Source organism: Taurulus bubalis (genome assembly GCF_910589615.1).
Source record: "Taurulus bubalis genome assembly, chromosome: 15".
Taxonomy (NCBI): Eukaryota; Metazoa; Chordata; class Actinopteri; order Perciformes; family Cottidae; genus Taurulus; species Taurulus bubalis.
The window spans coordinates 15,954,772-15,967,940 of record NC_136603.1 but is presented as its reverse complement, the minus strand read 5'-3'; the positions used below and the strand labels follow the sequence as shown (position 1 = coordinate 15,967,940).

Genomic DNA, 13,169 nt, shown 5'->3' with positions numbered 1-13,169 from the left:
CACCGTCGTCTGTACCTGAATAGAGAATTTGGGTTTGAAACTTACTTTTCTTCATGTAATAAAAGAGAAAGTTTAAAATGATCTGATAACAGTTTGAAACAAATGCATTTTGGGGCATTTTTTTCAGCCCTGCAGAGGCACATGTTAAGGCAAATTATGAGGACATACCGTAAAATATATATAGTAATAAACAAATTACTACAACAATCTGATCCTTTAGGTTACAGTAGTTAAGGCTTCCTATTGATTACATGAATCCAAACAAAAGCTTGCAAAGACACTGATGGTGTGCACTCGATACAACATAGTGGCATTAATAATGTGCCTCTTCCTGTTTCCTAATAATTTAAAGTATGGAGTATCCATGCGTCGAAAGATTAGACTTCATAAACTGCTCCACAGAGCATGACAAGCACGAGTCTAAATGGTCGCATAGTGTTGGGGTGTGAAACTCTTGCAGTCTAAAAACATGTCAACAGACCTGCTTGTGTTCAGGCTGGTTTTTCCTCCACCTCCTCTTCATCTCTGTCATCTTTAACGATTCCTTCATCAATACTCTCCAGCCTCAGTCTCTGACCGTCCAGGTATCTGGGTCTTGGTGCTGCTCTTGTCGTAAACAGTCCACCGGGAAGAGCCAGACCCTCCCCAAACAGGGTGAGCTTGGCATCGCTCTCTATAGCCTTCGCCAGACAGGAGGCGAAGATGTCTAGAGACTTGTGTACCTCTGCGTGGACTTGAGCCGAGGACGTGCTTGTGTTTTCAGCTGGGGGGGGAAACACATACCATGAGACAAATGTTACAGGAAACAAATCTTGTGTTTAGCGTGAGGTTTCGTTTCATAGGTTGCTGACAACAAAGTCACTTTTCAAACTTTCAGTGAGTATAGAGTGAACTCCCTTCCTCTCTAATCGGTTTGTGAAGCAGTGGAAATGATACCTTTGGCTTGCTCCACCTGGTCTTCAAAGGTGACGGAGCTCCTCCTCTTCCCGGACGGATTCCCGTGTTGTTGTGGGTGGGAGGAGCCGTCTGTGGACAAGTCATCCAGCAGCATCACGTCTGTGCCTGTGTGGGAAACATTACAGAAAAAAGGTGGGTTATCTAAGAGCAAAATGGAAAAGTAGAAACATTCTTAATTAAAAAGGACATCAAATAGATAGATAGATAGATATATATATAGAGATAAACAATTATGACGTCTAAATTGACAACAAGCAGAAACAAACAAAACATTTTCAGAAAATCTGATGAGTTTGCTCTAACTTTCTTAAATAAATGAGAATATACTCAGTACTTTACATGTGTGTTTGTTGAAGTATGTAAATCACAAAAGAGTATACTAAAACAGAGTATACTAAAAATGACCTACATCTCACAGCTCTAAACACAAATGAGATAATCAGATGTTTCTTTGTATTGCACATGACATTACTTGCCATCCTGAACTGAGAAGTATGAGCTGTGAAACAGGAATGCTAGGGTGACAAAAACAAAGCTGTGGGAGTATGACGCAATAGAGTTTCAAACCAAGAATCATTTTATGCTCATAATAAGATTAACAGTTGAATTTTAAATAGTTTAATAGACTGTTGATTAGTCAAAACAAGTAATTGGAAGATGTTATCTTGGCCTTTAGGAGGTTTAGTAACATTATTTGATTGTGTTGAGTTATGATACACAGAGGAAGTTGTTTCCCTGTGTGCAACACTTACATGAGTCCTGAGTGAAACTGAAGCCAGTATCCCCAGTGCTGCTTCCTGGGGCCAGCAGATGCCCTCCACCGGCCAGCATAGCGGTCAGGTGTGGGGACATACCCAAATCTGAAAGAACACAAGCAAGATCTCATTGAACGTCATACAACACACAAATGTAAATGAAACAGGCTATAAACACTGTACATAATTTACTTATTACACAAACATCTATTGCAGCACTCTTTGCACCAACACGCTTTTACTAATGTATCCATTTACAGAAATCTGTAAATAAACACGGTCCCTAACTTCTCTGGACATAATAGTAATGCTTTTCTTATCTTTGTTTTGACTAGGTCTATTTGTATCTTCTTGAACTTTTTTCTTTTGGTCTCAGATGTGTTATCTTAACATAAACATATCCAAAAATGACATCAACCTTTATTTGAATTGATTTGCATGACAAAGAGAGCCACTGCTGTTCACCCACCTGTGATTCTGTTGGAGATGCTGAAGAGGCGGGACGTCCTTTGACGCGTGGCGAACGACTCTCTGTAGTAGCGATCTCCGAAACACATCCCCAGCAGCTCCTTCCTCACAGTTTTATTCCACAGACCGTAGATGAACGGATGGCACACCGCGCTGCAGAATGACAGCCAAGCGACCAAAGTCTCCAGTCCTTGAGACACACTCCCTTGTCCCCATAAAGCCTCGGTACACACCACCCCGACATACGGCCCCCAGGTCACGAGAAAGGTGCCAACTACCACTAAGATGGTGACGAAGGCCTTGCACTGACTCCCTGCATACACGAGGCTCCGCCGGCTTCCATTGGAGGAGGTCGAGGTACTTGAGTTTTTACGTCCGTTCTTCTGAACTCCATTGGGGTCATCCTGGCCCACAACAACTGTCCCACAGTGCACTTTCCTGGCTTTCATGCGGGCAACACGGAAAATGACACCGTAACAGGTAAGCATGATGAATAAGGGGGGGAGGATGCACCAGATAACCCAAAAGGCGGTGTAACTCGGCTCTCTGTGCCAAGACGCAACACAGGTCCTCTTGAAGCAGTCAAACTCAAAGGAGGACCAGCCGAACAGAGGCGGCAGACAGCCCACCAGGGAGTGCAGCCACACATAGACGATGGCAACGACTGCCCGGTTTCCTGTGATCTTCATGGGGTAGATCATTGGGTAAAGTACTGCGTAGTACCTGTTCGGACGAGAGGCGAACACAGTTAGGAAGGGAAGTACAGAGACTGCCCAGATTTCAGTGAGTGATACAGAAGCTAAGCGCTAAAAGCCCTCCCTCCCCCAAACAATGCTGTTAAGTGTTTTCTAAAAAGCTGCATACAATAGAAAAGGAGGCTTGGCGGGAGAACAAAAACATGCACTGTAATCACAAACTCCCAAAGGTGACGAGGGTAATTAGAACAGTGAGGGCTGTATGCCAGAGAGCTAATTTACAGCAGATCTTAACTACATTGTGCCGTCCTCTGTGATCCCTGACAACAGGAATAACAATATCATTTATACAGTGAAATTCCATGTCAATTTCAACCAACCTAAAGTGCATCTACAAAAACAAAATACACTTAGCGGCTTTAACAGATTAACGAGGAGATCATTTCTTAACAAATCAACTTATCTTTTGGTCAATTAAAATGCAGTTTTAATTTTCCCAGAGCTCCAGGGGGACGTTGTCAAATCTCTGAGGCATATAAGACTAGCACACGCTGGAGCTGGGGAATGTTTGGGAGGCCTGTTTTTAGTTGATAAATGAGATAAATAAAGAAATCGATAATCAAATTGTTGACCAAAAGTGTGTTACTAGTAGTCGTTAACAATGCGTGTTCCCTTGTTAGTCATCATTTCACAAGTACTGATACCCTGCATTGAGAAATATAAACTGTCCCCTATTCTTATGAGACAAAGTGAGCCCATCTCTCCAAATGACCACTGTCTCATGTTATCTTTACACAAAACAACCACAAAAGACTAAATTAAAAAAAACAAGATAAATAGTAAATATCTAGTCAATGGAAAAAAAAAAGAAGTTAGTCTGTCTTACAAAAGTTTAGAATATCAATCTTTATCTGTGTAGCCCGTTTGATTTGTGAATCAGTTATTTATAAAACTAGGAACTAATGGAAATAATCTCAGCCCTGCAGATGAATGGTGCATTCATATTAGTCCATGTTTAAAGTTACTTTGTGTGAGTCCGTCTAATGCTTGTCACTTAAGCTGGGAAAATCTCCAGAGAAACACCACGAGCTAAGTGTGTGGTTAACCAATCTTGTTTACAAGGCTGCATACTGACCTTAAAGGGAAATGCACCAAAAACTATGACATTTCCAAAAGTAAATTTAATGCAAATTCAAGTGACTCCTATAAACGGAAATATTTGCTGCTACATGTCCTGCTCACTCTAAAAAAAAAAATGACACTTTCACCTGTGCTTTATGAATACAAATGTATCTTTTGTTGAAATGAATTTGGTATGTGCAGTCCTTTCTTCCAATAGTGTGTAATATGCGGGAGCTGCAGACCACAGGCCAGTGAGCAGCTGGACTGGTCTGAGTGTTTAAATGAACAAAGTCTGGAAACAAGCTATATGGTTTAATGATTTGTCAGCATAAAAATATTCAAATGTCATTTTAAGTTTAAAGCTGCATCAGTAATTTATATCAAAGAAAGGCTCATTTTACTATATTAAACATGACGTACCCATAATGGCGAACCAAAATAAGGTATAATCCTTATTAGTACCTCCGACTTCAATAATTATCCAGCACTCACCTGTCAATGGCAATGGCTCCGAGGGTAAGCATGCTGGCAGAGCTGATGAGCAGGTAGAGCAGGGCAGTGAAGTTACACCACACAACCCCAAACACCCACTCCCTCTTTGCCGAGCTCACGGCCACAAACGGCAGCACCAGCGTGGACAGCAGCAGGTTGGATATGGTCAGGCTGAACACAAACTTGTTGCTGGGCGTGAGCAGGTACGGCCTGCGATAGAGCGTCACCACAATCACCAGGTTCCCCAGGCAGGCGAGGAGTGTGATGGTTACAATGGAGACCCACTCCAGGGCTGCCAGACCCTCACCATTCCCCACTGTGGTGCAGTTCCTACTGATGTTCATGGTGCGAGGCGGGGCCAGACAGGTGGAGGAAGGGTTGGCGACTGTTGGTGGAAAGACGTAGTTCAAAGTGATGATATTACAAAGAAAGTCTCCCAATAAATGTCAAATTCTGACCTTTAAAAGGATAAAGTTACATAAAATGCAGGTTTGGGGTGCTAAGAACCACTATTTTTGTAGCCATTTTTCTTGGCGATTTCTTCCAACTTTGTTTTTTCTAACAGTTCCTATGATATTTATGTAAACGTGAAGAGAAAAGCTGCAAATCCTCACATTAAAAAAAGCTGGAATCAGAGAACATTTGGCCCGTTTGCTTCATAGTTGAATTACATGAAAAATCAATTATCATTGCCAATGAATATTCTGTCATTTCAGCTCCAATACAGTTGAAGGGCAGATTGTATTGAGATGTGTGTAATGTGTGAGCTCATTACTATCATTTAACTTTGATTAACATTCAGGCAGACTTTATGTTCATGTTCAAGGGACTATTTGATTTTCATACTGCACGAAAAGGAGTTGAAACCAGGGGCCTTTTTTTTGTAAAGTTAAGCATATTAAGTATTGTAGTACCTCAAAACAGTGTGCTCCTTCATACTTGGACTCCACAACATTTCAAAACATTAGATATATTACTCCACTGTGTTTATATGACAGCTGTAGATTAGCATTTTACATACAAAACATATCAAAGATTTGAAAAACACGATGTATTTATAGATTAATATAACCAGCATTATGCAAAGTTGTCAATAGTGGCTCTGACTCCATCAGCTACAACATTAACATCTTGATTAAACATTTATGCAATATTGTAGCCAATACTATAATAAAAATAATATAACATTGACGCTGGCAGATAGCACGTCTGTAATGATGATTCGGGTTTACAATGGACGATTTTTAATAAGTAGTTTCACACTTTTAAGGATATGAATAGTATTTCTACCTCTACCTTTACATCGTATCATAATCGGTGAAGTGAAGCAGAGGTTGTAACGTTGTAAATGCAACTTAATGAGCAATTATTTCCTAATTTAGTTGCATGTGCAACGTTACAACCTTTACAGGCTTTAACACAAACTAACATGCTCACTAATAACTCGCGTGTTCAACTTAAAACCCAACAAAGTAACTTTAGTGGAAATGTGCTCCACATTTAAATGAACGGCCAGCTAACTTATCTTAGCTTCAGTTGTTAAAAGTTATTTTAGCAGAAACCCCGTTAGCTGTCATCTCCCACCTTTAACGTTACTCTGCTATCTTTCCAGAGAGTTGCCGTAACACGACGCGTTTACCCAAAGTGCAGCTGCAGCGCGAGGCTTCTGCACGAGCCGATGAAGGTAAAGTTAACGTGTGAAGCTCACCGCAGCAGCTGAAACGTTAGTTAGCCCCGTTAGCTCTAACTTTCTCCCATTGTCTCCTAGAAACACAACTCTCCCTCTTCAACGGTTACCTGCTCCGGTCCAGCGCGGCGGCTCCTCGTTGGGTCCGAGGTGACCCGTCCATCCTGCTCGCTGTGTTCACGCGACGACCCGCAGCTACTGAGGGCTGAGCCCGGAGGAATGTCTCCAAAAGCCCCTCGACATTGTGCAGTCGGATAACCGAAGTCCCTCCTAAATCACAGACGGCCAGCTGCGGCTGCAATGGCGTCCACCTCCTCTTCCTCCCACCTCGGCTCCTTCTCCCTCCCTCCTCTCCTCGCAGACCCCTCCAGTGTGTGGGTGGTCCGCTCCGTGAATGGTCTGGTTTCGCCATTTCTAGCAAAAAAAAGCGTTTGTCTCAGTAATTAACCTGTGTAGTTCGCTATTTGTTATTCGCGTTTTAAATCATCATGAGTGTTGAAAACATGAAAAGTTCATTTTATTCTGTTTCGGATGCAACATGTAGTTAGTGTAGGCGTTTGTGTTGTTACTAAAAAACAATGTGCGCATGTGTGTTTCCTTTAATGACAGGCTGGTGGTGTTTATGAATGAAGCCGTGTTTCTATCCGAGCGGACCACCCACGTGGATCAAAGCTTCCCGCACATCAACAACGCGTCAGTCCGTCATTTGACGTCATCTTACGTTATCCAACCAGGGAGCCCGACGTTACCGCCTGCTTCCATCGGGGGGCGCTCTCTCCATCTGTCCGCGCAGCCTTTGGCCTGACGCCCTATAAATAACCAGAAGGCCCAGCCAACAGGAGCGAAATTAAACTAGTAATATGCACATGGGAGTAAACGTCACAATCCCAAACTCTGCCACTGGCATATATCTAAAAGCGACGAGAGTTCTAGCCGGAAATGCTCAAATTAAAAGATGTGAGACAAATTTAAATTTAGTAATTCATATGTCCATGGGAACATGTTTGGTAAAAAAATATGCCAACCGCATAAAAACTGGATTTTATGAGAAAAAACTGCTAGCAGTGGTGGAAGAAATATTCAGTTCTATAAGTAAAAGTAAAAATACCAGCTCCTTTCACAATGTTATATATTATTCTGTTTTTAATCACTAACAAATACATGTAAGAGCGTAATAACTTTGTTTGTATATAGTATAAAGAGAGAGTAAAAAGTACAATCATTTCCTCTAGTATGTAGGTGGGGTCGAAGTATAAAGCAGCATACAATTAGAGTACTCGGGTAAAGTGAAAGTACCTCAGTCCACCACCGTCTGCTAGTAGAAGTAGATATTTATTGTTCATGCACGATTATCTTAGTGATCACTCGCTTATTTCCTGACACTGTGGCTTGATTCACAACTTAATTTTTCCCTTTTCCTTTTATTGGTTTGTTTTTCTCAACAATAACAATACTTCTCAAATACCACGTAGATACTACAAGAATGTGATTGGCCAGTTCAGGCCGATTGTGTTTTCTCTTTCAAGTTTCCGATGCTGTTGGAGAATGTTGTGAAGTGAAGACAACATTAAACAAGTTGAAGAACAGTTCAGTAATCTTTTCCTTTTCAGGAACACGTCTGTAAAACATATGCTTGCAAAACAATCCTTGTACTCCATTACAGAAAAGGTAGAACGAAAACATCAATCTTTGGCTTATAATTGAACACCGAGGGAGGACAAACAAATGCTCTAAATCAGGAGGTGAATTAAACAATGTAAACACAGTTACTCTTGGGGAACCCATCTTGTGTTGTGATGGTGCCATCAGTGGGTGAAATCAGACATTGAACTATGCAGAGGCCCCTGCAATAGGACAAGTAAAACTCTACCTTATGTTAAAGTTAAAACTTGGGCATGGGGATGTGTGGAGTGTAGTCAGTCAGAAGAGACACCATCAGACCCTGAAAGAGAAGACAGTTGTGACGATCAGTAGACGGAGAATCAAACTGGAGGCAAAGACTTTTCTGACAGGATCATTTTGACACGTTCTAGTATTAAACTGTGCATTAAACAACAATCAGGTTTCTCACCATGATTGTCCACTTTCTATTCTCTGCCTCGGGGAAGACGAGGGAGCGGGAGGAGTAGAACACCTGGTCGTCTACCTCCTCCATTTTGCGGGGGAGACAATGCAGGAAGCTCCAGTCTGGTTTGGCAACACTTCCTGTCTGTAGTGGAACAAACCGAGACCCATTTCAACTCAGTGACAATAGATAGCTCCTTTGAAAAAATATTTACTTGCCAAACATAAAGACATATTCTTATTGACCAGAATAATTACTGTAACCTTTTTTTCAGAAAATTCTATTAATTCCATCATCATGTTCTGTGCAAGATTTATTTAAAGCTTGCTTGCGGATTATAAACCAGATTAAGTCTGTAATTAGTGTGAGACCAGTTTACCATACAAACAATTAGCAGAAGATTAAAATATAATATTTAAGACTGATTTGCTTACTTACAACAAGTACAGCTGTCAAAAGGGACCAATTTGTGGAAAGAACTGACAGAAAAGAACTGCTAACGTTTCCAAAAGCTACTGGTGTGTTTTCTAGTTGACACATTTTTGATTTTAAAGCAAAAAAAGAGCATCTCAGAAAGTAAAAAAGGAGTTGCAGTACAATGTAAGAAAGAGATAAAATATAAAAAAGAAACCATATCAAATGCTAAATCAAAAAGATACACAATGCCAAAAATACAAACAGGTAAAAAGACAATGTTCTTATTACCTGCATTGTAATCTGGTAACCTTTAAAGTCCTTGAGCCTCTTTTTCTTTTCCTCCTCCTGTCCCATGCTCACCCAAGTGTCAGTGACCAACACATTGCTGCCGTGGGCAGCCTCCATCGGGTCAGAGGTCAAAACAAGCTGGGTCCCATGCTGAGACAAAATGTGATGTTATGAATTCATAAGAAACCCTTTGACAAGAGGTGTGTTTAAAGTAATGACACCTGAAGAAGACCTCACTTCTTTGCAAAGTCTCTGTGCCTCTTGAATAACACTCTTTTCTGGCTCGTACCCCTGTGAATTAAAATACAGCTTTAGCTTTCTACATTACAAAACAGAACCACAGGCGTTTGTTTCCCAAGCAACTGGGGGGGATTTGATGCTCAAGGTTGACTGCATGCATCTAGACCGGCAAACTACACAACAAGAATCTACTAGAAAGTAGAGGTAGTGCGCTAAAAGAGAGGCTAAATGTACATGACGGAATAAAACAAGGCAAACCTTTGGTGTAGCAATCTTAAGATGAACTCCCAATTTAGCCGCAGTCATCATGAAGGAGTGGAGGACGTTGTTTCCATCTCCAATCCAGCTCACGGTTAGTCCACTCAGGGAACCATAATGCTCCTGGGGGAGTGTGGTCATTTAGAAAACACGATGTCATTGTCATTTACTGGATGGGAATTGCAGTACGCGTAGGAGTCGTAGTACCTGCAAGGTGAGGAAGTCCGCCAGAATCTGGATTGGGTGGTAGAGGTCCGACAGGCCGTTAATGATGGGGATGGAAGCGTCCTTATCCAGCTCCTCCAGCGTGGAGTGGCTGTACACTCGTGCCAAGACAATGTCGCAGAGCCCCGAGAGAACCCTGAGGTCGGAGTTGAGAGAGTCCAGAGGCGGACATGTAAGTGTAGGTTACACTAGAAATAGCATGCTACTTAAGGTTTCTCCGGATAAACAGATAACAAAGGAGTGCAAATATGAAGCCTTGTTCCAAACAAGTGACTGACATTAATTCCATTGTGTTTCCATAAGTGAAAGGACACGTATAAAACTCACCTAGCTGTGTCTGTGCTGCTCTCATTCACTCCAAGGTGGATGTCCTGAGAAGTGAGGAAACAGGGGTGCCCACCCAGCAACGCAAAACCTGGAATTATGACAACTTCAATTTCCCAAATGGCCAGCTAGTGCATAAATATAACAATCATAACCTCATGTAAGCATTGAAGGGGAGCAGTGCAGGGAAAGAGAGGACTGAAGACCGCTTTGTCCTGGCATGGACTGAAAGTCGCCTTTCAGCAGTTCTTTTGTGTCCATATTGACAATGACCTTTACTGAACAGCATCAGCCCAGCTAACAGCATGAGATAATGCTTTCTTTTATAAATGTTTGAGATTATTACTATGTCACAATCACTATTTTACTTGGATATATATATATTTAAGCCGATGTATCATTAGTATGTTTATAACTGACCTTTCTTTTACAAGTGCATTTGCATTATCTGTGCACGTGTAATTTCGCCTTTCCTATATTTGAAATCTATTTTCTCATACATAAATGCAAATTGTACATATGTTATGTGTAAATTGCCCAAACTGCCCAGTGTCTTTATAACATTCCCCAGCCTTTCTAAAAGCAGTTATTTATGATATTGTTAAATGATTGGTATTATAGCACAGAGCACACACCAGTGCAGATACTTGTAAACTAAACGCACACCTGTTTCTGTGGACATTCTGGTTCTGGTGCTCCTCTTCTCAAATATCATAGCAATCGACTTTCCTTGCAGAAGAGGAAGATACTGAAATAGAAATGAAAGTTAGCAACCATTAGATGAGGCTACACGGTAATAACACTGAGGACATTAACCTTATGGTATCAAGCCCTGTTTTCCGAAAATCCGAATGGTTAATTATACCCATACTAAATTCGGATTATCTCCTCAACCACAAGGCCTATTTGAATAATTAAAAAGGGGATAATATACAGAAACCCCTTGAGAACATAGATAATGAGTTCATATGTGTTACTGGTATATTGGATTATGATAGTGCACAGAAAAGGAAAAAAAAATAAATATATATATATCTTTTGCACACAAAAAAATTAAAAGTTGTATTTTCTTATCGTAACTATATTTGCTATATTTGGCGACGTTTGGCTTTGATTGAGTGAAGTTAAGTCTTTTTAATAATTATCACATGCACGTGCACAGCTGACATTTGTGAGCTACCTGTTTTTCATGTTTGATCCGATGCTTTAGATCCGCAGACACCCACAGCAGCCTCTTGATCTCCTCTGAGCTGAAGTCCTTCAGAGTCAGACAGCTGCGACCCTTTAAAGTAACTGAACCGAGGGACGCAGCTCCGGTGCTGTGAAGGTAAACGCACGAGGACACAATGCGTGGAAGTTAGTATTACCTGGACTAACGATACTTAGTGATACACATGACGACACCAGGCACGTTGTGCTCATTTCCAAATAAAGTTATCTGGAGTTTCTTACCTCAACCCTCGTGCCGAAAGAGTTTTCAAGCATTTGAAGACTTTGTTTGCAGATAGTAGTTTAGTAGACATTGTAGCTCAAGTATAATGGAAGACAAATGCAGTGGGGATATTTCAGTTGACATGCAATATGGGAGGCTCCAATTTAAGCCAGCAGCAGCGTGGCTACTACTGACGTCACCGCACAACCCGGAAGCGAGAGGCGTGGCTTGCTCCCAGTCCAGAGTTTACTGTATGTGGTTGGACACTTGAAATGGGATGACGAACGCTTTTATCGTTATTAATATTTATAATGTGTGGGCTACTCAATTTGTGTTTCAGTGTATTTCATCTGCAAAAATAAAAAAAGTTCCCAAGCAAAGAACTTCATGCGTACTTTGGTCACATGACAAAACGTCATTTTCTTTCATTATTCAGCAAACCAGTCACATATTTAAACTGTCATCGTAATCTCACAGATGTCATCTGTCTATCTGGAATGATACAATGTTTGTTGGGGAAAAACTAACGTTTGAGTCCCAATGCGCGCTGCTGCTCCATTGATGGAAACATGGGTCTAAACGTTGTTTTCGACAAACATTTGACAATTCCTTGCACATATAATAAATGTGTGAGATCTCAAACATGCTTTTTGTAATAATTGCAAGTTAAATAATTGTCTGTCCCCCACGGGTTGCCGAGGGACCGCTATGTGACTGAATCACGGAGTAACACACATATAACAATAAACACTTACTTATCATAGATGTACGTTTGATACATTTCAACAGTTATTCATTGTTAACTTAAAACCATTATTTGGTCTTTTTTATTTAACTTTTAGTGTGTTTCGTCATGGTGTTATAATAATTACACCATTTATATTCTGCTTTGATCACTAAGTAGGCTACTTTGAAAACAAATATATTAATATTCCTCACCTATGACTAACGTAACGTTACTTACATGGCTACCTCAGGGATATCTATCTATCAACTGTTCCTCCTCTACGTCATCTTGGTCTTCCTGTCATTCAGCTGCGCGCCATATGGTGCAGATGAGGAGGTGTGAGGGGAGAGCAGTGGAGATGACGGGACAGGACGATGAGGACATACCGGGTGAGAGTACTTAATACAATGAAACAGCATATATACACCACTTATCTTGATGAATGGCAAACTTACCTGCCCATTGTACGAGCGGTTTCCACATGCCCTGTGTGTATGTGTGTGTGGCTGTGTGTGGTTGACCTGTTGCTATTTCTGTCAGGCTGCTACTTAAAAGGCTTGAGATGTTCAGGTTGGGTTTAGCCGGTGTTAAGTTAGAGAAGAGTATGTCAGTGCTGCCTTTAAGTCCCGCACAGAGTTATTTACACCTCTCAAAGGCTGTTTAGAGGATGAATCATACATTTGTCCTCAGAAACCGGAGCCATCTTCACATTTGGAAAGAGCAGTTTTGCTGACAATGTGCCTGGTAAATTCTGGTTGAAGAATGACCGGCCAGTGCATCTATCTTGTGGCGGAGAGCACACTGCTGTCATCACAGGTGCAGACAATCTATGCACATTTTAATAGTGAACAATGACTATGTTCAGCGTTGAATATTTGTGTAATTCAATTATTTTAATGTCTGCAGAAAATGGCAGGTTGCTCATGTTTGGTGGTAATACTTGGGGCCAACTGGGACGTGGATTTAGGCCTAGTGCTAACAAACCTGCCTCTGTGAAAGGTGAGTTATTTTACACCA

The 13,169-nt window shown here is 41.2% G+C and overlaps 2 protein-coding genes across 2 annotated transcripts; both read right to left on the bottom strand.

The window, feature by feature from the left end:
• Positions 1–491: 491 nt before the first annotated feature.
• gpr161b (G protein-coupled receptor 161b) lies at positions 492–4,833 on the bottom strand (the record flags this gene model as incomplete). Its single annotated transcript, XM_079231222.1, has 5 exons — positions 492–763; positions 937–1,062; positions 1,710–1,817; positions 2,182–2,903; positions 4,490–4,833. 5 exons carry the CDS (start codon positions 4,831–4,833, stop codon positions 492–494), a joined length of 1,572 nt encoding a protein of 523 aa, XP_079087348.1.
• A 2,599-nt stretch (positions 4,834–7,432) lies between these two features.
• Positions 7,433–12,439, bottom strand: otc (ornithine transcarbamylase; the record flags this gene model as incomplete). Its single annotated transcript, XM_079230925.1, has 10 exons — positions 7,433–8,118; positions 8,248–8,385; positions 8,947–9,096; positions 9,184–9,237; positions 9,445–9,567; positions 9,652–9,805; positions 9,997–10,084; positions 10,660–10,741; positions 11,174–11,312; positions 12,435–12,439. 10 exons carry the CDS (start codon positions 12,437–12,439, stop codon positions 8,059–8,061), a joined length of 993 nt encoding a protein of 330 aa, XP_079087051.1. The 3' UTR covers positions 7,433–8,058.
• Between the last annotated feature and the right edge of the window lie 730 nt (positions 12,440–13,169).